Genomic DNA, 27,730 nt, shown 5'->3' on the forward strand with positions numbered 1-27,730 from the left:
CGCCCACACCAAGTGGCTTGTGGAATCTTAGTTCCCTGACCAGGGATCAAACCCGTGCCCATGGCAGTGAAAGTGCTGAGTCCTAACCACTGGACAACCCTGCCCAGTAATTTTTAACAGGAAAAAATAGAAATTGTGTTTATAAATCATTTCTCTGTTAGTAAAGAAAGAATATAAACAGAAATTTACAAAAATTTAGAAATCTAATGTTATTTTTCATTTATTTTCCTTTATTGACATTTTTAACTGATTAATAATTCTGTTTTAATCCTTATCCATTTCTGATAACTGTACTACATAGCAAAATGGGCGAAAGGCAGAAAAGAAAACAGCAGTGAAGGCTTATATACACTTCCTCGTCAAGCCCTGTATTCCCCAAGACTTATCATCAGAGTGGGCATTCTCAGGCTTGCTCAGAGGACACAGCGTTTGTAAACTTTGTAGCCATGTACATCTTTCTTGAAGAAATACATACTTAACTCTAGTGAAATTTGCAGCCTTCTAGGAGCAAACTTCAGATTAATGCAATAAATTGCTTTATGGAGGTTATTGATAACCCTTGGGAGTGGGTACAAGCCGCTTGCTTTTCTAGGAATCTATGCCCTGCATCCCATTTGTATCCTGTACCAGTGATGATTCAGCCTCTTAATCCTGCAGTTAGAGTAGCGCTGGGTCTGTGTTTACAGGGGAGTAAGGAAGCTTAGGAGAGGCTGGCTGTGTGAGTGGGCAGTTTGCATACTTTTAAGGCGTGTCCGTGTGCACGATTGTGAGTTTGAAAGCTCACTCTAAAAGGGAATGAAAGTCATGAGGTCCTCTAAGGTGGAATAACTTATTAGAATCTAGTTTAAGAAGAGCCACGTTTGTAAAGAGTAAAAACAGATCTTAAGAGAGGGGCGATAGGGCTGGGAGTTGCTCTCATTTATCATTCTTAGACCAAATGGGTCTGCAGTAATATACGAAATTGGTTTGTATATTTTGCTGTGTCAGTTTACCCTTTTTCTTCTCTTGAAACTCAGATTTTCCATAAAAATCATTCCTTAAAAAAAAGAAAAAAAAATCTCTGAATTTAGGACCTTTCAAAGGAAAGATTAATATCCCATAACAATTATCTGACATTTTTAAGTGGCTTATAACTATTAGCTAGTCCGCAGTAGTTGGCATCTTAGTCCCCTGAGCTTTTACTGCCTAACTTCTGATATTGCTCGTTAACTTGGGTTTTCCTTTTGTCTTCTTCAGCCTTTGCCAGCACAGGCTTCGATCGCCACACTTCGCCTGTGTTCAGCCCCGCGAACCCTGACAGCTCTGTAGAGGACTGCTTGGCTCACCTCGGGGAGAAGGCATCGCAGGAGCTGAGGGCGCCTCTGCTCAGGGCCTTGCAGACGCTCCTCAGCCGGTGAGTCCCCACTTGGGGCGAGTCCCCTTGGGCGGTGAGTCCCCATGGCCTCCACGCTGTTGAGGCTTTGTCTTAGGTGAACAGTGTCACTTTTCTCATTTACTTTTCTTCACCTTTTCTTCTTTTGCTTTCTCAAATCATCTCTCTTTGCATTTTGAGCAGTGATAACACAAACTGTTTCACTTGTCCTGACCACTTTTTACCACCACTCTCTTATGGCCAGCATGAATGGAATGACTGGGGTTTTATGCATTGTGCTGTGGGATTGACATCATGTCTGTGTTTGGGGTCCTGGATGTTGCTAAACTTTTGGGTTGCACACCTACCCATGGAACTGCTGCCCCATTCCTACCGTGGAGACTTCTCTCCTAGCTGTCATGCTAACTATTAAAGCCAAAGGCAAGGAGCTGGTGAAAGTGTATTAACATAGAACCAAGTCATTTATTGTAAATCTTAAAAATTCATTTCCCTTAATTCTTTGCTGAGAGTCACTAAGAAATTGGTATGAATTAGAAAAATGTTTGTTTTAATGAAGATTGATGACTATCTAAAACAAGGTGAAGACTGTTCCTTCACTAAAAGGGCCAACATTCGGGTGACAAATTACTGTTGTAGTAAAGTAATCCCTTACTTTCACAAAGGGAAAGCTTATATGTTACCATTTGTTAGAAGAAAGCAATTTGGGTTTAAGGAGAATTCCATTTGTTTCTGTATATTCTGGTGACATAAGCAAATGTAAAGATCCAAGCTATACATAAGAAACAGTGAAATGAAAATTGTATTTGGATTTCCTTAACTTTATACATAGAAAGTTTAATAATAAATGTGTAGAGAAGATTCTGAGTTTGGGGAAGTAAAACTTTAACAGGAAATTTGGAGGTACAACAGTGGCTTTCAGAGTGTTGTGAGGAGTTGAGGCAGGAGGTAGTTAGGCCCTCTCCACTCTTCTTAAGCCAGGACTGCCATACTTCCATATGGTTCATATATTGAGGTTTCATCTTAGATTTGAAGAAACCTACTCTTTGGCCAGAACAAACATAAAAAACTTGTAAAAGCATTTGGGACTGGGAGTAAAGTACCTGAGAAGCATAAGGCAAAAAATTGTTTCCAGCTTTGACACAGACTATTTGTATTGTCAGTTCACTGTATCTTTTTTTCTGTTAATTTTAACTTTACTGGGATATTATGAGCTCTCTGAAGAACAGTATTATAGTTTTTTATATGTAGTGTCTGTGAAGAACAGTATTATAGTGTATATTTTTGGAGTCCTTTTCAGGAAAAATTCGTTTCTTTTCACTGAAAAATCAATTATATTTTTAAAAATATAGGCTTGGATGATTATTTGGCTTGTTTTCCCCCAAAACTTAATGACTTTAAAAAGTTATTAACACCTTGAAAAATAACTGATGGTGAACTAGAAGTATTATGCAAGTTGATGGCAGTATCTTTTAAGGTGGAAAATACCACTTATTCCTCCAAACAGTTTTCTTAAAATAGGAAATTAATCCTGAACTCTTCGTATAGCCAAGCACCAGCAATTTGAAAAAAATTTTCCCTGGAATTCCCTGGCAGTCCAGTGGTTAGGACTCTGAGATTTTACTGCCGACGGCGCAGGTTCAATTCCTGTTTGGTGAACTGAGATCCCGCAAGCCACACAGCATGGCCAAAAAAAAAAAGAAAGAAAGAAAGAAAGAAAAGTTTTTCCCCTCCTTTTTATTCTTTGCTGAGTTCAAGTAGCTCATTAGAAAGGGCTGATTTTTTTAACTACTTATTTTTCTATGTTTAAGATTTCCTTTAGTGTTTTAATCTGCTTTATCTTTTATGTGCATGTATGTGTGTACACATAATTTTTTCAGATCATCTTTCGTTCTGAAGGATGCTAAAGTACTTTAGCCTGACAGCCACTCCTGTGGCAGCCAGGGACAGTTCAGGAAAGCAAGTGAAGGGACTGATTCACGCAAGTAGAGCTGCAGGGAACACATAGGTAGGTAGACGGTAGCATGTCTGCTGGAGTCCACCTAGTATTTAGCCCAAGTCTTCAAAACAATTCTATGCTTACTTTATTTTAAAAATTTATTTATTAATTTATTTATTGGCTGCGTTGGGTCTTCATTGCTGTGCACAGGCTTTCTCTGGTTATGGTGAGTGGTGGCTACTCTTCGTTGCTGTGCGTGGGCTTCTCATCGCAGTGGCTTCCTTGTTGAGTAGCACAGGCTTTAGGCACGTGAGCTTCAGTAGTTGTGGCATGCGGGCTCAATTGTTGTGGCTCATGGGCTCAGTTTGCTCTGCGGCATGTGGGATCCTCCCAGACCAGGGATCGAACCCATGTCCCCTGCATTGGCAGGAAGATTCTTTACCACTGCGCCACCAGGGAAGTCCCTGATTTTTCTAATGAGAATGTTTTTCTAATATTTTTTTATTTTTTAATTTACCATTTTAACATTTTTTTTTGAACTTTATTATTTTTTGGCTGTGTTGGGTCTTTGTTGCTGCACGCAGGCTTTCTCTAGTTGTGGCAAGCAGGAGCTACTCTTTTACTGTGGTATGTGGGCTCCTTGTTGCCGTGGCTTCTCTTATTGCAGAGCATGGACTCTAGGTGCGTGGACTTCAGTAGTTGTGGTGCATGGGCTCAATAGTTGTGGCTCACAGGCTCTAAAGCACAGGCTCAATAGTTGTGGCATACAGGCTTAGTTGCTCCACGGCATGTGGGATCTTCCTGGAGCAGGGATCAAACCTGTGTCCCCTGCATTGGCAGGTGGATTCTTAACCACTATGCCACCTAGGAAGCCCCCGTATGCTTGTTTTAATGGCAGTGTTATAGCAGGAAGGTCGTACATAAAGTCTTATTAAAAAGGTCATCCCTCATATCTTAACTCCTTCAGCATCACTGTGGTATTATGTTATATTGACTTACAGAAAAGAACAATATGTTCCGTGTCATCAGAACCGTTTTCTGAAACATCTAGACCTGCAAAAATGCATGTCATGTGTATTAATTTAAAATTTTATAGCAGCTGCATAAAAAGATTAAATATAGATTTTAAGTATATTTTATTTAACTCAATGTATTAGAAAGTATTATAGTTTTAACATGTATTCATTGTAAAAGTTATGGATGAGCTGTTATAGGTTCTTTTTTCTTAGTGAGTCTCTGCAGTCTGGTGTGTTCCTCACCTGTCATGGTTCAGGTGCTCATTAGCCACATGGGGCATCAGTGTCATTGTGGCCGATGTCACAATCCTGACTCAAAATAGGAGCAGTGTGGCCTTTGCAGCTAGAGCTAATTGGGTGTGAATTCCTATTCCTGTGTTGCTGCTTGCCAGCTCTGTGCATTTGGGATAGTCTGTTAGCTTCCTGAGCTTCAGTTTCTTAGTGTGTAATAGAGTATAAAATACAAATGTATGCAAATATAAAACATAACAGTAGGTTACCAAAAAGTGTTATCAATCTTAAATATTCGTAGGCTGAAGAGATCACAGACCAGGGTGGTCAGAGCAGAAAATTCCTTTGAAATGGATTGTAAAATCCTTTAAAAGCAAGACTCCTCTTCTGTTTTACATATATGTTAATTCTTTGCCCACAAAAGGTGGGGAAGGTAAATTTTTATTAAATCTGTTATCCAAGCACTTGGTGCCTTCATGTGTAACTTGCTACCGAGTATCTTTTTCGTTGTTGTTAATTTGCACAGAAGCTCAGGCTTAGAACATAGCACTCAGGTCCTCTCAGTAAATGTGCGTCCCTGTGACAGGAATAATCAGAGTAGAGCCTCCCCCTGGGGTTGGGTGTCCCAAGACTCCATGGTAAAAATAGAGCTCATTTATCAACCTTGCTGAAAAGTCTTCCGGTAACAATGCCTCTTTAAGTTTTAAATATTTTACATTTTTTTCCTTTAAAAAGTTTAATTGCTCTTTCAGTTTTATTAATGAGATAATTTTCGTTATTTGTTATTACTTTTTTGTTGTTGTTATTACTTACTTTTATGTTAATAATCCAAGTGTTTGTATTTATCTGCAACATAGAAATCTTGTTGGATAAGTTTCAAGCAATTGTAAAAAATACATTTTTATTTTTCTCTTCTTATGTTGTAAACTGCTTTTCCCAAGCTGGTAGCATAAATCTCAGCCTGTAGAGAATGCTTAAAGAAAAATACATATCAAATGTTAAAAGCCATGTCTCATAGAATACTATATGTTGAATAATCTGTGTTACTGTAGCAAAAGGTTTAACAGCAGAGTAGTGACTGTATGTTTATTCATCTGGAAATTTAGAATTTTCCTTCTTTGTGACACAGACTTTTAAAAAAAATCTCTACAGGCCAGTGACATATCAGGCATATCGGGAATGTACACTGGAGACCACAGTTCATGCCAGCGGCTGGAATAAGGTATAAACCAAGTTATCTTTTCTCTTACAAGATTTTAGTATGTTAGTGATAAAGTACAGGAGGGATTGTTAGCATGGTATAAGAGAAAACTGTTAGAGCTTGTTGTTTAATGCATAAATCCAGCTGTGTTAGGTGGGTGTTTCTGATTAAGGCTGGCTCAGAACCACACGTTCCGTACTGTGCCTCTGGCCTTCCCATCTGTCCTGAATTTCCCATCATCTCTTCATTTCTCTGCCTTAGACATGACACTTTCCTTCAGATGGTCATTTGTTCACAGGTGAGTATGTCCTGGGGGGAGAGCACAGACTTTGTTTGACAGCTTCTTGTGGTTCTTACACAAGTAGCCCCAGTTGTGCTGATGGCTTACAAAGTATCCCGTGTCACACCTCATCTGAGCATTATAGCCATCCCTGGAAAACAGCACAGTGGATTTTATTAACTTCGTTTTGTTGTTAATTAGGTCAGGTGAATAATCAGTAAAAAAAAAAAAAAACAAAAAACAAATGTTGAAGTACTTGCTTAAGACCCTTGACTGGCACATTTTGGAACCAGCACTGGAGCTGAGATCTTGTAATTCCAGCTTCAGTGTCTTCCACTGTACCATGCTGCTTATCCATTGTCTCAGGCTGTATTATCCACTTATCACCTTGACGAGGCAGAGTCTCAGAGGATGCAGTATGGGGTAGTTCAGCCTACCGAGGAGGAATTCTGGCCCTTAGTGGTACGGTGCTAGGGGTGAGAAAGTGCAGTACAATTATTTTTATAAATAGCCACCTCTACTCAGATTTGTCACTACTGTGAGCCAGACTGTGTGACCTTATGTACCTAATTGATGTATATTATTTTTACTCACCTTAATACAGGCTTTGGAGGGATTATAGCATAATCATTAGCATCACAGGCCTGTAATCGGACTTGTTTCAGTACCAGCTTTGCCACTGACTAGATGTGTGTCTTTGGACAGGTGAATTAATTAAGCACTTGGAGTCTTAATTTTCACATATGTGAAATGGAGATACTACTAACCTCAGAAGTTTTATTAGCACTAAATGACATATGTGTTCAGTGCTTATTTTAGCGCATTGTCTGGCACGTAGTAGCACTCTGTAAACAGTGGCTGTTACATTAGATTTAACTCATGGAACCTTGCTGCCAAATTGTCACCATTACAGAGTTTTATTATGTTATTCAGCTGTAAAAAAAAATTTGTTAAAGTATCTGACTTTTATTTGCTTTCATGGAGTAAAACAAACCTTTCTTATGTGGACATTTGAAATAGATTTTATAAATAAAAATGAGCTTGGTTATGATATATTTCTTAGTATATCAAACAACAGATATTTAGATACCTAATATTACTAGCCTTCTCCCCGTATTTTATGTTCCTTTCCTGTCACCCTTGTCTAGGACTGTTACCATCAACTTTTTTTTTTAACCATCAACTCTTGTGTGTCTCCTGCCCCCTGCCCCATCCTATAGTTACCCTAAAAAATGGAAGTAAACATCAGTCTTCACTCTCCCTCTTCACCCATCCTTTCTTTCCGCTCCCTTCTGAACCACGGGCCAAAGTTGTGGCTTGAATAACTCATGTAAATGCAGCATGCCAGTTAGAGCACATCTTGCTCTGCCGAATCCAGTGTTACTCTCCTGAGTCGTTTAGAGATGAAAGCAACCTGGCTTATTATGACAGGCAACTGAAATGCCTCCCTCTACCCCAGTCAAATCAGATTGGCTAATTTAAGCAATTAACCCATATTTTGCATTTTATATTTTGCAGAATGTTTGCAAAATTCTCACATAGCACTGTTATATGAATATGGCTGTCTGGTAGGTAAATGAGACTCACCTGAAAAAAAATGTCCACAAAACATGCTGTTTCCAAACTGAATGTCAGTTCATCTGTATAGGGATTTTAGAAGCATCTTGGTATCATGCTCTTTAAATAGATCAAAAGAAGTAGAGGAAAAAAGCTGGTCACAAACCTGTATTAATAGAATGCTTTTTTTTTTTAAAGTACATGTATAAATGTAGTTTGTATAGTATGTATATGCTGAGAAATATAATTGGAACATGTGCCAAAATGTTAAATAATCCAGAGTAGTTATCTCTTCAATTTTCTTTTATTTTCCCTCATGGCAATTGGTTTTTCCTATGAACTTACCTGCTTATAGAAAAAGAAGATGACAGTCAAAGAGAAAAGGCTAGAGTGTTAGTGCATGGTGCTCACACTGTAATAAATAGACTTTAGAAACATATGGCAAAGAGCAGTGAATTATTTGCCTTGGTTAGTTTTTAATGGCAGATCACATCACTCATCTTTTAAAATCTTTCATTATTAAAATGTCAGGCATACACAAAGTGGAGTGAATAATGTGACAAACCCATGTCCATCACTCAGCCTCAGCGGTTTTCATTATGTGTCTGGTCTTGATTCATCTGTTCCCCCACACTCTCCCCTAGATTACCTTGAAGCACACCCTATAAATACATTAGTATGTATTTCCGAAAATAATTATATCCCTTTTTAGCAACCGGGAATACCATCATTACACCTCAAGTGTTAACAGTAATTCTGATGTCATCACATAGTCTGTTCAGTATTCACATTCTCCCATTTGTTTCATGAAGGTATTTTCCTAAGCTGAGTTGTTTAAATCGAGATCCAAACAAGACTCATGAATTGTCTTTACTTCAAAAATTTTTTTGAAATAAATTCCTGTACCATAAAATTTACCCTTCTGAAATCTACAGTTTAATGGTTTTTAGTACATTCACAGAGTTGTGCAGCTGTCTCCACTGTATAATTCCAGAACGTTTGATCTTCCCTCAAATAAACCTCGTACCTTATAGTGGTCGCTCCCCATTTCCTGCTCCTTCCAGTCCCAGTCACACGGCTTGACTCTGTGTCTATGAATTTGCCTGTTCTGGGCATTTCATATAAATGCAATCACAAGTCTCTTAATCTGCAGACTTACTCTCCTTGGTTTTCTCTCTCTCTCTCTCTCTCTCTGCTCACTTACAAATTATTTGTTCTGTAAAATTTCCTAACTTCTGGATTTTATTGTCTGCCTCACTGAGATGCCAGCTAACATGCTCCTCTGTATCTACCCAGCTGACCCTTGAACAGTGTGAGGGTAAGGGTGTTGATGCTCCCTCCAGCCCCAAATCAGCATATAAGTTATAGTTGGCCCTCCTGTCCACATGCAATACATGTGGTCCTGCATCTTTGGATTCACCAAACTGCGGATGGGGTAGGACTGCAGTATTTACTGTTGGGAAAATCAGCGTGTCACTTCCAGTTAGCCCTCCATATCTGAGGTTCTTCCATTTCAAACCCATGTTATTCAAGGGCCGACTGTGTCTCCTTTCCATTGGTAGGTTGCTCTAGAGGCCTGGTCATATTCAGGTTTAATCTTTTTGGCAAGACTATGTCAGAAGTGGTGTTCTCTATTTCCTGTGGCAACATGAAGTCTGGTTGTCTCTTAAATTTTATTTTGAAGCAGATATTTCAAAGGCATTCAAACCCAACCAATGGATTAGGTACAGGTAGAATTTGGGATGTCACATTTACTAGAATTGCTAAGGCATAGAAGGGTTAAATAGTAGATTCATGGACTGGAATTTGTAATTTTCATCACAATATTCTCCTGGAAGGGACTCTTGGAGCTATAAATTGGTATACTTCATTTTTGTACCAGGTAAGCTCATATGTTCTCTAGTAGAAGGATAACACTGTTAGCTAAGTATAACCTATTGGAGGAAGACATCATGTAGTATATATGGGGAGACAGACAGTGGAGACAGTCCTTTATGATGGTCAAAGGTACCTTAGCATCCACCGCAGAAAAAAATAACTTACGTGAGTTGTGTGATTGCTATTACCCAGTAAGGAAATGACTTACAGAAAGGAATTCAAAGTGTAAGACTGGTTGCTTTTTAGTACTAGAGATACAAATAGTGGGACCTTTTCAGAATGGATACTTAGGGATTCAGTTTTATTTTAACATTTTTTTTAATACTGCGGAGAAGTACAGAAATACTAGGTGTACAGATATAAAATTTTTGTGGGTAGTAAAATGGGAAATTGATGGAGATCAGTTGTAGGAATACTCATGAAGCTTTCTGTGTGATCACAACAGTTAGAGGGCAAGTGGGTATGACTATATAAAGACAATCTAAATTACAAACTGTGGTGGTTCCCTGAAGATAGTATGTCACATAGGTGAAGCAGATAGGACATGTATAACCAAGAGTGTTGTCAACCAAATAGATGTTAGTCTTGTAAAAGGACGTTTCTGTACTCATTGCATTTCAGGAAAGATGTATTGGGATGGAGAAGATCCAGGAAAGGATAACTTAAGTGATAAAAACAGTGGAGAAATTGCTGTGTGAAGAATAGACTAAAAGATTAGTAGATTTCAGCATAAAAAGTATAGCGAATGATGGGGAATATGGTTAAGGACTAAAGACAGTAGTAAAAGAGGATTACAGATTTACTCTAGATTATTGTATAGTAAAACTAGGGCAGCTACATTTGACACATGAAAGAGGTAAATTTGGAACAAATAAGAGTATTATTTTATATAGCAAGTATGAAATATTTGCAGCTCATTTAAGAGGTAATAGAGCTTAAACGTGAATAAATTTAAAACAGCACGTGTTAGTAGATTATTATGGGAAGTGAGAATGTTTGGGGCTATGGAATGTCCAAGGCCTTTGAAATTGGTGTGACGTGAGTCTGCAGGGCTGGTTCACAAGCTCCCTTCCTGCTATGGCTGAGGCAGCTATGGCTGAGGCAGAAAACTGGGCTGGATGAAGCCATATTTGTTTCTGTTTTGTGGAAAAAGACTAACATAGTCTTTTTATAGCCCTATACTCCTCCATTGGTGTCAAGAAGGGGTTTTACAGCATGTGAGGCTGGAGTTCTTTTAGAATATCAAAAAGTGAAGATGTGTGTTTGTTGCATTTTTCTTTCAGACTTTGATAGAGATTCCCTCAGGGCTGCCTTTACTTAAAACCAAAGAATATTAGTAAGGATATAAACTCGTGTTTTCTGTTTGTCCTCTTCTGCAGAAATATGTTGTAATCCCTCAGCTATGACCTTGGCTGGTCAGTGACAGGAAACTGGAATTGGTTTCATTTCCTTTGGTGGTCCTTCCCAGTCATGTGGAGACCTCTTTATGTTTTAGACAGAAGGGATTGCATACACATGGTTAGCTGAAAGTACTTAGTTCTTTTCAATATGCAGAGGTTTTTTTGGAAGGAAAGGGACTAGTTAGTCTCTGTCATAAATTTTGATGATTTTTAAAATATTGAGCCATAAGGTTATTAGGAATGATAATAACACCTCTGGTTTTTGGTGACATATAAGATAGCTCATAATTTTGAAAGTTCTTGTTTTCAAATAGAATAAAGGCAAATGGTACAAAATACAGAAAACATACATTTATACCTCTCCACCCTTGTCACCACTTACCTAGTTTTCCTCTTCTTAGGCTACCACTATCACCAGTTTCTTAGGTATTTTCCAAAAATACTATACGGTTATAGAAACGTGTGTGTAGTTTTGTTCTGTTCGCACAAATGATACCATTATTGTACATACTCTTCTTTATCTTTTTTCTCTGAAAATAAATCTTGGCAGTTGGGCAGTGAACAATCTAATTCTTTTTTTTTTTTTTTCTTTTTTTTTAATCTAATTCTTTTTAACAATAATTGCACACATGCATTATTATCAAAAATTCTAGTAAAGGTCACTATTTTATTTTATAATAAAAATGGAATTCCATAATGATGCCCTGGAGCGTATTTTCTATTAGTTGAACATATAAAATGAACTATAAGAATTTCAGTTTGTTTTTTACTCTTTCATCTTTGCATTGAAGATTTTGGTGCCTCTGATTTTGCTACGACAAATGCTTTTGGAGTTGACAAGACGTGGTCAAGAACCTTTGAGCGCGTTGCTGCAGTTTGGTGTGACATTCCTGGAGGACCATGCCGCTGAGTTCGTCATTCAGCAAGGTGGCTGGGTATGCGCTTTCAAGGTTTTTTTTAAATCTTTTCTTAAAAGAAAAAAAAAAAACAACTAAGCCCCTCATGGTTGTTTTTAACAGCATAGGTTAAGTGTCATTAATATTATCATTCAGTATTAATTTTGTGATTGGATGGTCATCAGTGGAAAGGCTATTCATACAGTTCAAGTTAAATTACTAAGATTTTACTTCTAAATTCATATGTGATATTTTTAAGTGGTTATAATTATGAAACATTTCATACTAGCAAAATGTATATAAATAACTAAGGGGTGAGGAATAATAAATGAACACCTATGTATTTACTATCCCAGTCAAAGAAAAGAGCACAGCCAACAATTTTGAGTCATCTTATTTGCCCCTCTTAAATTTCCACATGTTCCTACCTACTTTACAAGGGCAACTCCTATTCTGAACTATAGTTTAAATATGTATATATCCCTGGACGGCATATTATTTTGTATGTTTGTAACGTTATGTAAATAGTGTTATATGTATTCATCTGTAACTTGCTTTTTTCATTTAATATTATATTCTTTTTTTTTTTTTTTTTTTAATTTTGGCACACGGGCTTAGTTGCTCCGTGGCATGTGGGATCTTCCTGGAGCTGGGATTGAACCCGTGACCTCTGCATTGTCAGGCGGATTCTTAACCACTGCGCCACCTAGGAAGCCCGATATTATATTCTTGAGGTTCACCTAGGTCACTGTTTCTCACTTTTATTTCACCCCCCTAAGGGTCCTTTTAGACATTTTTATCCTTATCATCTCCCTCCTCTCCAAGTGAAATTTTAAAAGCACAGATATAAGTCTGTTTATGTACTGTGGCCTTTTGGAGGGCAACAGGCCTTTGTAATATCTAAAATTTCTCCTATATCTCCAAACCAGTTTTCACCCCTGAAATCATCCCCTTTGAGAATGCATGATCCCAGTTGATATGTTGTTGCATGTTTGGTTTCCATGTTTAAATATATCACAATTTACCCATGGTTTATTTATCTATAGTCTTGCCAGTAGACATTTCCACCTTTTTGCTATTGGAAACATCGCTGTTTTGCACAGTCTCACCCATATGTGTAGGAGTTTCTCTGGGTATATACTTGAGGGTGGAATTTCTGGTTCCAAGAGTATAGATGTGTGCTAATTTACAAGGTGATGCCAAAGTGTTTTCTACAGTGGTTTCTAACTTGCCCTCTGTCAGCAACATGTGAGAGTTATTTTTATTTATTTATTTTTTAATATGAGATTTTTGTTGTTCTACCTTCTCTCCAACAATTAATATTATCAGACTTATTAATTTTAAAAATCATTTATTAAAATAAGATTATTTAGAAATAATTTTATATTTACAAGAAAGTTAGAAAGATAAAGCATTCCCACATACCCTTCACCCAAGTTTCCCCTAGTGTTACATCTTACGTAAGTATGATTCGTTTCAAATTGACTTTTCCATATTGATTTTTAAAATTTATTTATTTATTTATTTGTTTATTTATTTATTTACTTTATTGGCTGTGTCGGGTCTTCATTGCTGCACATTCTCTAGTTGCAGCGAGTGGGGGCTATTCTTCATTGTGGTGCACGGGCCTCTCATTGCGGTGGCCTCTCTTGTTGCAGAGCACAGGCTCTAGGTGTGTGGGCTTCAGTAGTTGCAGCACATGGGCTCAATAGTTGTGGCTCACGAGCTCTAGAGTGCAGGCCCAATAGTTGTGGCTCACGGGCTTGGTTGCTCCGCGGCATGTGGTATCTTCCTGGGGCAGGGATCGAACCCATGTCCCCTGCATTGGCAGGTGGATTCTTACCCACTGCGCCACCTAGGAAGTCCCTCCATATTGATTTTATATCCAGCAAATTTGTCCAACTGTCTTATTATTCTGATTATCTCTGGGTATCTTTGGGTTTTTTACATAGAAAAATCACACCATGTATGAATAATGTCAATTTTTTTTTGATGAGTCTGTCTGTTTAAGAAAATATATTGCACTAATCAGGGTCTCCAGCTCAATATTAAGAGAATTAGTGTTAGAATCCATCCTTGTCTTTCCTGATGTTAATGCGAGTGCCTTGAATCTCTTCGCCCTTTAGTTGTATTAGTCTCCATGAGTGTAATTTTCCTTGTTTGGTTTCAGTTTTAAGGGTATGCTGGCTTCATAAAAGAATTTAAAGTTGGGAAGAATGTTTCCTCTTTTTCTGTACTCTGGGACAGTTTGTATGAGATTCACATTATCTGTGCCTTGCTTCCTGTAACATTCCTACAAAACCACCTGGTATTTTCTTTGAGGGAAGGTTTCTGTTTTTTCTTGTCAACTTTTGATAATCTTTCTAGCGTATTATCCCTAAATTTTCAGATTCGTTGGCATAGAATTGTTCGTATTTTTTTTTTTTGGAGGAAGGTACAGTGAATTTTTATTTTTTTAATTCTCTTACACTACTTACTTTTTATTTATTTAGTTTTTTTAAATAAATTTGTTGATTTATTTATTGGCTGCATTGGGTCTTTGTTGCTGCACACGGGCTTTCTCTTGTTGTGGAGAGTGGGGTCTACTCTTCATTGTGGTACATGGGTTCCTTACTGTGGTGGCTTCTGTTGTTGTGGAGCGTGACACACGGGCTCAATAGTTGTGGTGCACAGGCTTAGTTGCTCCGTGGCATGTGGGATCTTCCCAGAGCAGGGCTCAAACCCGTGTCCCCTGCATTGGCAGGCAGATTCTTAACCACTGCGCCACCTAGGAAGTCCCACTACTTACTTTTTAAAAAAGAATTTTCTTTTGGGGAAAATAGACGAGAATGTAATGAACCCCCGTCACTTAGTCCTAACAATCACATCCTAACCACTTTCCCTCTTAATACAGTATTATTTTGAAACAACTCCAGACATCCCATAACTTTATCTGTAAAGATTTCACTGTGTACCTCTAAAAAATAAAGGTTCTTTGTTTTTTATTTTAAATTACAATACCATTATCACATCACAAAAAAATTAAAAATAATTTCTTCATATCATCAAATATGCTGTTAGCATTCAAATTTCCAAATGTCTCAAAAATATCTTGCCTTTCAGTCTGTGCAATGTGTGGGTCTGTAGTTCTCTTTTCATTCCTATTATTATTTCTTAATTCCTTCTTTGGTTTTTATTTGTATTTTATTTATATAATTTTTAGTTTAAAATAATTTTTTATTGCCCAGGGAATTTTTTTCCCCTCTGTCTCAATTTTTTGTTTGTTTGTTTTCTTGCTTTCTTTTCTTTTTTCTTTCTTTTTTTTAGCAGCTCGTGGGATCTCGGTTTCCCAGCCAGGGATTGAAGCTGGGCATTGAAAGCACCGAATCCTAACCTTTAGGCTACCAGGGAACTCCCTGTTTTCTTTTTTAATGAGTATAAATTCAGGCTTAGGGAATCTTGCCCTTTTCCTTTTTTTTTTTTTTTTTAAACATTTATTATTTATTTATTTTTGGCTGCATGGTGTCTTCATTGCTGCACATGGGCTTTCTCTAGTTGTGGCAAGCAGGGGCTACTCTTCATTGCAATGCGCGGTCTTCTCGTTATGGTGGCTTCTCTTGTTTCAGAACACAGGCTCTAAGCGCATGGGCTTCAGTAATTGTGGCATGTGGGCTCAATAGTTGTGGCACACGGACCCTAGAGCACAAGCTCAGTAGTTATGGCACATGGACTTAGTTGCTCCGTAGCATGTGGAATCTTTCCGGACCAGGGTCGGCGTGTGTCCCCTGCATTGGCAGACGGATTCTTAACCACTGCGCCACCAGGGAAGTCCCTTGCCTTTGTCTTGAAAAACAAGGTAGAGCTTTTGTAACATTAGCTAACCTGATCTTGTTTTAAGAGGGAGGTGATAGTTACCTTGCAAGAGTAAAATGCCAGGAATGACACAGTTCTAAGTCTGGTGGCATAAAAAGAGACAGGAGTATTGTTGACAAAATTATAATCTGTTGGTGGCATTTGTGCAACATTCTAAACAATAGTAAACTCTGTTAGGAAAGTCTAAAGCATCTTACAGGCCATAAAGGGAATGAGGTTAGTAAAATGCTTCCTAGGAGTTTGAATGAAATACTGGATTTGAGATTACTGGAACTCGGACAGTCAGTGTAGGTGATGGGTCAGGTCATGCTGACAGTGGTCTCAAGTTCAAATAGACTTCTGTGACAAGACCCCACTCTTTTCTGGGGGCTTTTCTTTCCCTCAGTGGGTGCTGCAGGAGGCATTTCCAGTATAGATGCCCAGCCTCAAAGCCAGACACCAGGAGGGAAGGGAGATGCGTGAATACTTCAAGAAGACACCCCCTTTCTTCACGGCTCCAACTTTTTTTCCTCATGCATAAAGATGGAACATTTAGGTGCCTCAAATGGAACTCCGTGGGTGGGCCCTTTTGGGTCTACTGGACCAGATACCCATTCTGCACTTGTCTTCAAAGCATTGCCTTCTTTCTCTTCTTGTACAACTCCTGCGAGAGAGCTGTGATCTCTGCTGGTATGTGTTTCCACAGCAAACACAGCCTGCCCATCTCCTTGTGGGGCAGGGCTGTTGCAGTGACAGTTGCCTCTTGAGCCACTCTGTCCTGATTCGTGTGCTGCCTCCAGAAGAACCTTCTCCACATCTCGGTCATAGTAGAGGGAGAGGAAGGTCTGTGCTCCAGCCCCCGGTTTTCCCATTGCCCTTTCATAGCCATTGCTGCTGTTTGTGGGTGGCTCACTCAGGAACCTTCCTCGCCTGGATGGTGCTTTACAACAAAGGGGGAGGAAGGGTGGAGGGGGCCTTGTGTATTCCCTTCTCAATTTTCTGTTTTCTTATGATGTAGTGCATCAGAGTTTTTTGGTAATTATAATTTGTTATAGAGAAAGTATTAAACTAAACTATGTATGTAAGCAGTAGTATGAGTAACTAGTTTGTGAATATTTAAAATGTTTTTGTCTCTAAATTTGAGTGCCCAATCTGTATTTCACTTTGTTAGATTTAAGCACCCTGTTTTTTCGTATTTAAAACTGAGAGCATGCCTCTCTGGCTAACTGGAAAATATATCCTCTGACAGCAGGTCAGCATGAGTCTCCTTCAAGGTACTTTGTGTTGAACACGCATTGACAGGTCTTGACACCACTGGGCCAGAGGAGAATCATCAGGCCACATGATGTTGCACGTCTGTTGTATAATGTCTGTAGTATGATTCCCCTGGGCCTGTGTTTGTCTTCAGCCGCTTGAACATGAGCTCCCGAAGTGAAACTAGTTTTGCTAACCTGCAGAAGAGGAGGAGGTGAAGGCAGCGATGATCTGGGGTGAGTGAAGTGGTCCTGTGTAGTTGGTTGTAGGGCAGGCTTTGGCCATAGAGATTTGCAGAGAGAACAATGATGTTTTGTTATCCTAATTATAGAAAGAAATGGCTAGGGTAAATGCCTTTTGAAGTTCTGCAGATAGTTTTGTTTTTTCTAGGACTTGTGCTTTGTGACTGTTTTTGTCTTAGTGTGTTTGAGGCTATTTTTCCATTGTACTGTATTGAGAAGATCATTTTATTGAGATTTAAAAGTAACATGATTGGTTTGAATTTTTCTTTTTTTTAATAGACTTTAGTTTTTTAGAGCAGTTTTAGGTTTACGGGAATGTTGAACAGAAGATACAGAGATTTCCCATAAACTCCCAGCCTCCACACATGCAGAATCTGCCCTGTTGTCAACATCCCCCACAATTGATGGGATTATCACCAAAAGTCCATAATTTACATTAGATTCCCTCTTGGTGTTATACACTATGTACTATATGAGTTGGGATAAATTTATAATAACATGTATCCAACATTATAGTATTACAATGTTTGTTTCATTACCCTAAAAATCCTCTATGTTTCACCAATTTGTCTCTTCCTCCCTCTAACCTCTGGCAAACAATGACTTTTTAATTGTCTCCATAGTTTTACGTTTTCCAGAAAGTCATATAGTTGGAGTCATGCAGTACATAGCCTTTTCAGGTTGGCTTCTTTCACTTCGCGATATGAATTTAAGTTTCCTCCATGTCTTTTTATGGCTTGATAGCTCGTTTCTTTTTAACACTGAATACTTTTCCATTGTCTAGATGGATGTACCATAGTTTATTTATCCCTTCATCTCCTAAAGAAGATCTTGGTTGCCTCCAAGTTTTGACAGTTATGAACAAAGCTGATACAAATATCCATGTGTATGTAGGTTTTTGTGTGGACATAAATTTTAAACTCATTTGTATAAATACCAAGGAGCACAGTACAGTTTTGTAAGAAACTGACAAACTGTCTTCAAAAGTGGCTGTACTGTTTTGCATTCCCACCAGCAATGAATGTGAGTGCCTGTTGCTCCTCATCCTCACCAGCATGTGAGGTTGTCAGTGTTCCAGATTCTGGCCATGGTAGTAGGTATGTGGTGGTATCATGTTTTATTTATTAAAATATTTATTTATTTATGTATTCATTTGGCTGCGTTGGGTCTTAGTTGCATCACAAGGGATCTTCATTGCCATGTGCAGTATCTTCATTGTGGCACGCATGTGGAATCTAGTTCCCTGACCAGGGATCGAACCCAGGCCCCCTGCATTGGGAGCGTGGAGTCTTAGCCACTGGACCATGAGGGACGTCCCTATCACGTTGTTTTTTTTTTTTTTTTTTTTTTTTTTTTTTTTTTTTTTTTTTATTTTTTTTTTTATCACGTTGTTTTAACTTGAATTTCCCTGATGACATACAGTGTGGAGCATGTTAACATATGCTTATTTGCCATCTGTTTCTCTTCTTTGGTGCCATGTCTATCAAGATCTTTGGCTCATTTTTTTAATCAGTTATTTCTTTTCTTAATATTGAGTTTTTGTTTTGTTTTTGGCTGTGTCAGGTCTTAATTGAGGCACCCAGGACCTTTGTTGCGACATGCGAGCTCTTTGTTACGGCACATGGGCTTCTCTTTAGTTGTGGTATGCAGGTATTCTCTTCTCTAGTTGTGTTGTGTGTGTGTGTTTGTGTTTTTCTCTCTAGTTGTGTTGCATTGGCTCCAGAGCACGAGGCCTCTGTATTTAGCAGCATGCAGGCTCTCTAGTTGAGGCACATGGGCTTAGTTGCCCTGCGCCATGCGGGATCTTAGTTCCCCGACCAGGGATCAAACCCACGTCCCCTGCATTGCAAGGTGGATTCTTTTTTTTTTTTTTTTTTAAATAAATTTATTTATTTTATTTATTTATTGGCTGTGCTGGGTCTTCGCTGCTGCACACGGGCTTTCTCTAGTTGCTGAGAGCGGGGGCTACTCTTCATTGTGGTGTGCAGGCTCCTTATTGTAGTGGCTTCTCTTGTTGTGGAGCATGGGCCCTAGGTGCGTGGGCTTCAGTAGTTGCGGCACATGGGCTCAGTAGTTGCGGCTCACAGGCTCTAGAGCACAGGCTCAATAGTTGTGGCTCACGGGCTTAGTTGCTCCGTGGCATGTGGAATCTTCCCAGGGCAGGGCTCAAACCCGTGTCCCCTGCATTGGCAGGCGGATTCTTTACCACTGTGCCACCTAGGAAGTCCGCAAGGCGGATTCTTTACCACTGGACCATCAGATCAGCGAAGTCCCTTAATGTTGAGTTTTAAGAGTTCTTTGTAGATTTTAGGTAACAGCCCTTTATCAGATATGTCTTTTGCAAGTATTTTCTCCCAGTCTGTGCCTTTTCTTCTCATTTTCTCAACATTGTCTTTCACAGAGCAGTTTTTAAATGTTAATAAAGTCCAGCTTATTCATTTTTTCATTGATTGTGCCTTGGTATTGTATCTAAAAGGTCATTGTCAAGCCCAGGGTCTTCTAGGTTTTCTCCTGTGTTAACTTCTAAGAGTTTTGCATTTTACATTTAAATCTGTGATTTTTTTTAAATTTATTTTTTAATTTGCTTTTTTTTGCCATGCATATCCCAGGCCTTTGGCACTGAAAGCACAGAGTCCTAACCACTGGACCACCAGGGACTACCCGGTGGTCCATTTTGAGTAAAATTTTTTAAAAAAATGTAAGGTCTGTGCCTAGATTCATTTTTTTTGCATGTGGATGTCCCATTGTTTCAGCACCAGTTTTTGAAAAGGCTGTCTTTTCTGCATTGTATTGCTTTTGCTCACTTGTGAAAGATCAATTGACTGTATTTATGTGCGTATATTTGTAGGCTCTCAATTCTATTCCATTGATCTCTTTTTGTATTCTTTCACCAATACCATACTGCCTTAATTAGTGTAGCAATATAGTAAGTCTTGAAGTTGGGTAGTGTCAGTCTTGCAACTTTGTTCTCCAATATTGTGTTGGCTGTTTTCATTTTTTTGCCTCTTAATATGAACTTTAGAATTAGTTTGTTAATACCCATAGAATAACTTGCTGGAATTTTGATTGGGGTTGCGTTGAATCATAGATCAAGTGGGGAAGAGCTCACATCCTAACACTGTTGAGTCTTTCTGTCCCTGAACATGGAACATTTTCCCATTTATTTAGTTCACTGATTTTTTCATCAGGTTTGTAGTTTTCCTCATGTAGATCTCGTACCTATTTTGTTAAATTTATGCCTAAGTATTTTGTTTTTTTGGAGGTGCTTATGTAAGTGGTATTGTGGTTTTTTTTTAAAGCAGAATTTCTGTATATTCCTGTCAGATATTTGTTTATTTGTTTGTTTATTTTTGGCTGCATTGGATCGTCATTACTACACACGGGTTTTCTTTAGTTGTGACAAGTGGGCTACTCTTTATTGCGGTGCATGAGCTTCTTAGTGCGGTGGCTTCTCTTGTTGTGGAGCACAGGCTCTAAACGTGCGAGCTTCAGTAGTTGTGACTCACAGGCTCTAGAGCACAGGCTCAGTAATTGTGGCACACGGGCTTAGTTGCTCTGTGGCATGTGGGATCTTCTCGGCCCAGGGATCGAACCCGTGTCCCCAGCATTGGCAGGTGGATTCTTAACCACTGCACCACCAGGGAAGCCCCCAGTGGTATTGTGTTTAACTTCAAGTTCTACTTGCTGGTATATAGGATTGACTTTTGTATATTAACCTTGTATCCTGCAACATTGCTATCATTGCTTATTAGTTCCAGGAGTTTTTTGTTGTTGTTGATTCTTTCACATTTTCTACATAGACGATCTTGTCATCTGTGAACAGACAAGTTATATTTCTTCCTTCCCAATCTGTATAAACTTTATTTCCTTTTCTAGTTTTATTTCATTAGCTAGGACTTCCAGTACAATGTTGAAAAGCAGTGGTGAGAGGAGCATCCTTGCTTTGCTCCTGACCTTAGTGAGAAAACTTCTAGTTCTTCACCATTAAATATGATGTTAGCTATAGGTTTTCTTTATTTTTATTTTTTTGGCTGCGTCAGGTCTTAGTCGCAGCACTTGGGATCTTTGTTGCAGCATGCGGGATCCTCCATTGCAGTCCGCGGGCTCTTTGCTGTGGTGTGCGGTCTTCTCTCTAGTTGTGGCATGTGGGTTTTTCTCTTCTCTAGTTGTGGTGCGCTGGCTCAGTAGTTACAGAGTGTGAGTTTAGTTGCCCCACAGAATGTGGGGTCTTAGTTCCCTGACTAGGGATTGAACCCTCGTACTCTGCATTGGAAGGTAGATTCTTTACCACTGGACCACTAGGGAAGTCCCTGTAGGCTTTCTTTAGATATTTTTTATCAAGTTGAGGAAGTTTCTCTCTAGTCCTAATTTAACAAGTTTTTCATTATGATTGCGTGTTAGATTTTGTCAAATCCTTTTTCTGCATCTGTTGATTATATGTGATTTTTCTTCTGTATCTTGTTAATGTGACGAATTACATTGATTGAGGGTTTTTTTAATAGAATTTTTTTTTAAGCAGTTCCTTTTTTAAAAATTTTGTTTATTTTTTGGCTACGTTGGGTCTTCATCGCTTGTGTGCGGGCTTTCTCTAGTTGTGGCAAGCGGGGGCTACTCTTCATTGCAGTGCGCGGGCTTCTCTTGTTGTGGAGCATGGGCTCTAGGCACGTGGGCTTCAGTGGTTGCAGTATGCGGGCTCAGTAGTTGTGGCTCTCGAGTTCTAGAGGCAGGCTCAGTAGTTGTGGCGCACAGGCTTAGTTGCTCTGTGGCATGTGGGATCTTCCCAGACCAGGGATCGAACCCATGTCCTCTGATTGGCAGGCGGATTCTTAACATTGCACTACCAGGGAAGTGCCTTATTGATTGATTTTTGAATGTTGAACCATACCTGGGATGGATTCCACTTGCTCTTGGTGCTTTTTGTACATTGTTGGATTCTATTTGCTAATATTTTGTTGAGGATTTTTGCATCTGTGTTCATGAGAGATATTGGTCTTAATTTTTTTTATAATATCTTTGTCTGATTTTGGAATTAGTGTAATGCCAGCCTCATAGAGAATGAATTAGGAAGTATTTCCTTTGCTTCTATCATCTGAAAGAGATTGTAGAGAATTGATATAATTTCTTCATGTTTGGTAGGACTCACCAGTGAACCATCTGGGACTGGTGCTTTCTGTTTTGGAAGGTTATTAATTATTGAATCAGTTTCTCTAATAGACACAGGCGTGTTCAGATTGCTTTTTCTTGTGTGAGTTTTGGCAGATTGTTCCTTTCACAGAATTGGTTCATTTCATCTAGGTTTTCAAATTGTGGGCATAGAGTTCTTCATAGTATTCCTTTATCATCCTTTTAATGTCCATGGCATCTAGAGTGATGTCTCATGTTTCATTTCTGATACTAGAAATTTGTGTCCTCTCTTTTTTTCTTGGCCTGACTAGAGGTGTATTGATTTCATTTATTTTCTCAAGGAGCCAGTTTTTGGTTTTGTTGATTTTCTCTGTTGATTTCCTATTTTCAATCTCATTGATTTCTGCTCTCTTTAAAAAAAAAAAAAAAAAATTTATTTATTTATTTAGCTGTGCTGGGTCTCAGTTGTGGCTTGCAGTATTTTTGTTGCGGCACACTGGATCTTTAGTTGTGGCACATGAGATCTTTTTAGTTGTGGCATGTGAACTCTTAGTTGTTGCGTGTTTGATCTCGTTATCTGACCAAGAACTGAACCTGGAACCCCTGCATTGGGAGCATGGAGTCTTAGCCATTAGACCACCAGGGAAGTCCCTCTGCTTTCTTTTTATTATTATCTTTTCCTCTGCTTACTTTGGATTTAATTGACACTTATTTTTCTAGTTTCCTAAGGTGGAGGTTTAGCTTAGATAATTGATTTTAAATCTTTCTTCTTTTCTAATATATGCATTCAATGCTGTAAATTTCCACCTAAGCACTGATTTCACTGCTTCACACAAATTTTAATAAGTTGTATTTTAATTTACTTCAAAAGATTTTTTAATTCCACTTGAGATTTATTCTTTGACCCATGTGTTATTTAGAAGTATATTGTTTAATCTCCAAGTACTTGAGGATTTTCTAGCTATCTTTCTGTTACTGATTTCTAGTTGTATTCCATTATGGTTTGAGAGCAGACATTGTATGATTCTGTTCTTTCAAGTTTGTTGAGTATGTTTCATGTCCCAGAATTGGTCTCACATGAATATTCCATGTGAGCTTGGGAGGAAGGTGTATCCTGCTGCTGTTGGATGAAGTGGTCTGTAGATGTCTTTTGTATCCAGGTGATTGGTGCTGTTGTTGAGTCCAGCCACGTCCTCACTGATTGTCCACCTGCTGGGTCTGTCCACTCTGATGGAGGGTGTTGAAGTCTCCAGGTATCAATCAGAGTGGATTCATCTGTTTCTCTTGTAGCTCCTTTGTTGTGTGTGTGCATGTCAAAGACTGTTACATCTTCTTGGAGGTTTAACCTCTCTATCAGTATGTAACACCCCTCTTTATCCCTGATAGCTTTCCTTGCTCCGAAGTTTGCTGTGTCTGAAATTAATATAGCTCCTCCCCCTTCCTTCCTTCCTCCCTGCCTCCCTCCCTTCTTCATTTCTTTCCTTCTTTTCTTCTTTAACATGCAGTACTTTTAATTTAGACATTCAGGGAAAGCTATTTCAGAATCTACTAATTGACAGTAAGCAGCTGTATACAGATAACAAAAGAAACAGCTTTTGTTACAGCTCCACACACAGCATCCAAAGCAAACAGGCATGAGGTGGTGCATATTTATGTAGCATTAAAACCAGGTGAAGGACTTCCTAGGTGGCGCAGTTGTTAAGAGTCCGCCTGCCAATGCAGGGGACGTGGGTTCGAGCCCTGCTTTGGGAAGATCCCACAAGCCTCAGAGCAACTAAGCCCGTGCACCACAAGTATTGAAGCCCATGTGCCTAGAGCCCATGCTCTGCAACAAGAGAAGCCACCGCAGTGAGGAGCCCGTGTACTACAATGAAGAGTAACCGCTGCTCGCAGCAACTAGAGAAAGCCCATGTGCAGCAACGAAGACCCAATGTGGACAAGAAATTAAATAAATATTTCTTAAAAAAAAATGGTGTTCACCACCCCTGATCATTAAGAAAATTCAAATTAAAACCACTGTGAAATACTACCAAATGTTATAAAAGAAAAAAAAAAAACAGGTGAATACTTTAAATAGGTGCAGTTTATTGTATGTCAATTGTATCTCAATAAAAATTCTTAAAGAAAAACATAAATAAGTAAAAAATTTAAAAAGAGACCAGGTGAATAACCTGCTGCAGTGCTGGGGGAGGGAGAGAGGGAAAATGGAAATGTGAAGACCAGTGTTTGCATTGCTTTTGGTGTGTGATGCTGAATTTCTCATTTGATAGCCCATCCGGGTGCTTCAGATGTGATATGGTATGGTGAGAATGGTAAGGATGGAAATAACCGACCTGCATACCTGCCTAACACATTGTCACAGGTCTTTCAGTGGTAGAGCAGTTTGAGCATCTCTTGAATTTGTTGTTTAGTGATAGATTTCTGTTCTTTATTTTTATTTATTTTTAAAAATTATTTATTTGGCTGCGTTGGGTCTTAGTTGCAGCATGCAAGATCTTTTGTTGTGGAGCGCAGGCTCCAGAGCAGGCAGGTTCAGTAGTTGTGGCACGCAGGCTCTGTAGCTGTGGCTCATGGGCTCTCTAGTTGTGGTGCATGGGCTTAGTTGCCCCGTGGCATGTGGAATCTTAGTTCCCCAACCAGGGATCAAACCCTTGTCTCCTGCATTGGGAGATGGATTCTTAATCACTGGACCACCAGGGAAGTCCCATAATGATAGCTTTCTTATCTCAGGCTTTAAACTCTCTAGATGTAAACAGTGTGAAGTATTTGGTACTTTCCCCTTTATAATAAAATATGTTCTATGTTTTGTTAAAAGTATACACAAAAATGATCAAATTAAAGATTTAAATATTCGGAAGTATAAAATCATAGTTAACAAATCATTAAGAATCTAAATGAAGACTTACTAGGTCATAAAACAATAAGTAGTAAAATATTAGTATTTAAACAATATTAGAATTTTACCTATATAAATAGAGCCCATATTAATACTACGAGAAGGTTACTTACTATTGAGCAGTAGATACTGCAGAAAAGACTTTTCTGACATAGCTTTCTTATAGTTCTTAAAGGGATTGTTTGATATCATTATATAGCACAAATGTGATTCAATAAATGTGGCATTACAAATTTCTTAAAAGCTGTGAGTTTTTTTACCTAGCACAAACTTTACTTTCTTATATGTGATACATTAAAACACACTAGCTCATATAGAATGTAATATAATCACACTAAATATAGTTCTGTGGGATTTTTTTCCCTTAACACTTTGAAGACCAAACCACACTATATTATGGCACTGAGTATTTGACCTAGCATTCCAGCTTTATATATATATATATCTTAATAATTTTATTTTTTTATTGGTCTTTGTTGCTGTGTGCAGGCTTTCTGTAGTTGCAGAGAGTGGAGGCTACTCTTCATTGCAGTTCATGGGCTTCTTATTATGGTGGCTTCTCTAGTTGCGGAGCATGGGCTGTAGGCACTAGGGCTTCAGTAGTTTTGGCTCATGGGCTTTAGAGTGCAGGCTCAGTAGTTTTGGCGCACGGGCTTAGTTGCTCCTCAGCATGTGGGATCTTCCCAGTCCAGGGCTCAAACGGGCATCCCCTGCACTGGCAAGCGGATTCTTAACTACTGCGCTACCAGGAAAGCCCCCAGCTGTATTTTCTTTGGTAAACATTTTAACGATTGCTAGGTTTACCTCTTAAAATATCAATCGCAGATGGTTCATAAATGATATGTGCATGTTTAAGAGGAAATAGTACTCAAAATAGTCATAGGTCATATTTTTTCAAGAAGAAATTAAACCAGTTGTGAGCAGGAAAAACCTATATCAAAATCATATGTAGAATGAAAATAACAGAAAAGAGGAATGAAAACAGGAAAAAAAATGACAATTGTAAAGGTGTTGGTTGTGAAATGTTCTATTATTATACAAAGATAATCAGTCACCTAGCTGAGGATATTTTCTTTCATCAGCATATGAACTCTCTGTTTCCTCTGTGAATTCTGCACACAGGGTGAGTGGTCACTTGGTCCACAGGGACATTGAAGCCCTCACGATGTGGCTCCTGCACTAGATCAGCCTGCTCACTTGCTTTAGGGATATTTTTCTTGGACGTTTCTTGAACTTCCCCTCCCAAAAGAAACTCATCCAAAATATGTAAGCCTTCTCAGAATTAAGGATGATGTCAAGCTCACACGCATGACTGAGGTCCTTGTCAAGTCGTCCTAGGTAGCAGTGGGTTTTTTCCAGGGTCCTTAGTTCCTGTCCTGACCCTCGGTGGCACAGCAGAAGCACAGACGAGCACATCTTCTGTGAACATCCCTCTGGTCTTGCCACTCAAGAAAGCTGCACATTTTAGGTTTCCATGCTTAAACGGTTTGAATGGTTCTCCTGTCTTTTCCTTCTCTTGGTCTGTAGTGGGATGTACCATTTTTGCAGTTGAAACTCCCCCATGACAAAAAAGCAACATAAACAGCCTAGTGGCCGCAGGTAACACCTAGCGCAGGCCGGGCTGGCGGCTGCTCCCACCTCCCTCTGATGAGTGTGAGTGTGATCTGTTTACTCTTAACATGTCTGTGTCTTCACATGAAGGGAGTTTCTTAGATACAGCACACACTGAATCTTATTTTTTCAGCCACTCTGACGATGTCTTTCTTGTAGTTGGTGTGTTCAGACTGTTGATGTTCAGAGTAATTATTGATATAATTAGATTAATACCTGCCATATTTGTCATTGTTTTCTACTTGTTGCCCTTTTTCATTGTTCCTATTTTTGTCCCCCCCCCTTTTTCTACCTTTGTGGTTTAAATTGAGGATGTTATATGTTTCTGTTTTCTCTCCTCTTTTGGTAGGCCCATTACATTTCTTTTTTTACGTCTTCTATTGGTTACCCTAGAGTTTGCAATACACATTTACAACTAATCCTAGTCCACTTCCAGGTAACACTGTACCGCTTCATGAGCACTGTGAGTACCTTGTAAGAACATCCTTTGTATCACTGCTGTCATTCATGTCACTTACATAAGCACACATAGCGCCTGTGTGTGTGTCCATGTATGTACACAAACACATGTAATCGAATACGTTGTTGTTGTTATTGCTTTGAGCATACTGGAAGATCAGTTAAAAATAAGAAAAAGAAGTTTTTATTCTGCCTTCACTTACTCCTTCCTCAGTGGCTTTTCTTTCTCTATACGTAGATCTGAGTTTCTCTTAACATGTCTTACGAGGCATGTCTGCTAGCAACACATTCCCTCAAGTTTTGCTTGTCTGAGAAAGTCTTTATTTCTCCTTCATTTTTGAAGGATAACTTCTCAGGGACAGAATTCTAGGGCAGTAGGTTTTTTTTCTCAATGTTTTAAATACTTCCCTATACTCCCTTCTTGCTTGCTTGGTTTCTGAAGAAAAGCTAGATGTAATTCTTACCTTCTTTACTCTCTGAAGGTAAGATATTTTTTTATCTGACTCATAAAAATTTTTTCTTTATCTCTGATTTTCTGTAATTTGA

At 38.8% G+C, this 27,730-nt stretch overlaps 1 protein-coding gene and 1 pseudogene across 4 annotated transcripts in view; one reads left to right on the forward strand and one right to left on the reverse strand.

Moving 5' to 3' along the window:
* Positions 1-27,730, forward strand: part of BCL2L13 (BCL2 like 13) — a 73,383-nt gene that overhangs the window by 37,261 nt on the left and 8,392 nt on the right. For 3 of the 4 annotated variants that reach the window (XM_057700758.1, XM_057700760.1, XM_057700759.1), the window contains 3 exons: positions 1,237-1,393; positions 5,708-5,777; positions 11,663-11,806. In XM_057700758.1, coding sequence (XP_057556741.1) covers positions 1,237-1,393; positions 5,708-5,777; positions 11,663-11,806 — 371 coding nt within the window. Of the gene's footprint in view, positions 1-1,236; positions 1,394-5,684; positions 5,778-11,662; positions 11,807-27,730 lie in introns of those variants that run through there. The other variant, XR_009048288.1, reaches the window with a different exon arrangement.
* Positions 26,193-26,677, reverse strand: LOC130832997 (AP-1 complex subunit sigma-2-like; annotated as a pseudogene).

The sequence above is a fragment of the Hippopotamus amphibius genome, chromosome 12 (genome assembly GCF_030028045.1).
Source record: "Hippopotamus amphibius kiboko isolate mHipAmp2 chromosome 12, mHipAmp2.hap2, whole genome shotgun sequence".
Taxonomy (NCBI): domain Eukaryota; kingdom Metazoa; phylum Chordata; class Mammalia; order Artiodactyla; family Hippopotamidae; genus Hippopotamus; species Hippopotamus amphibius.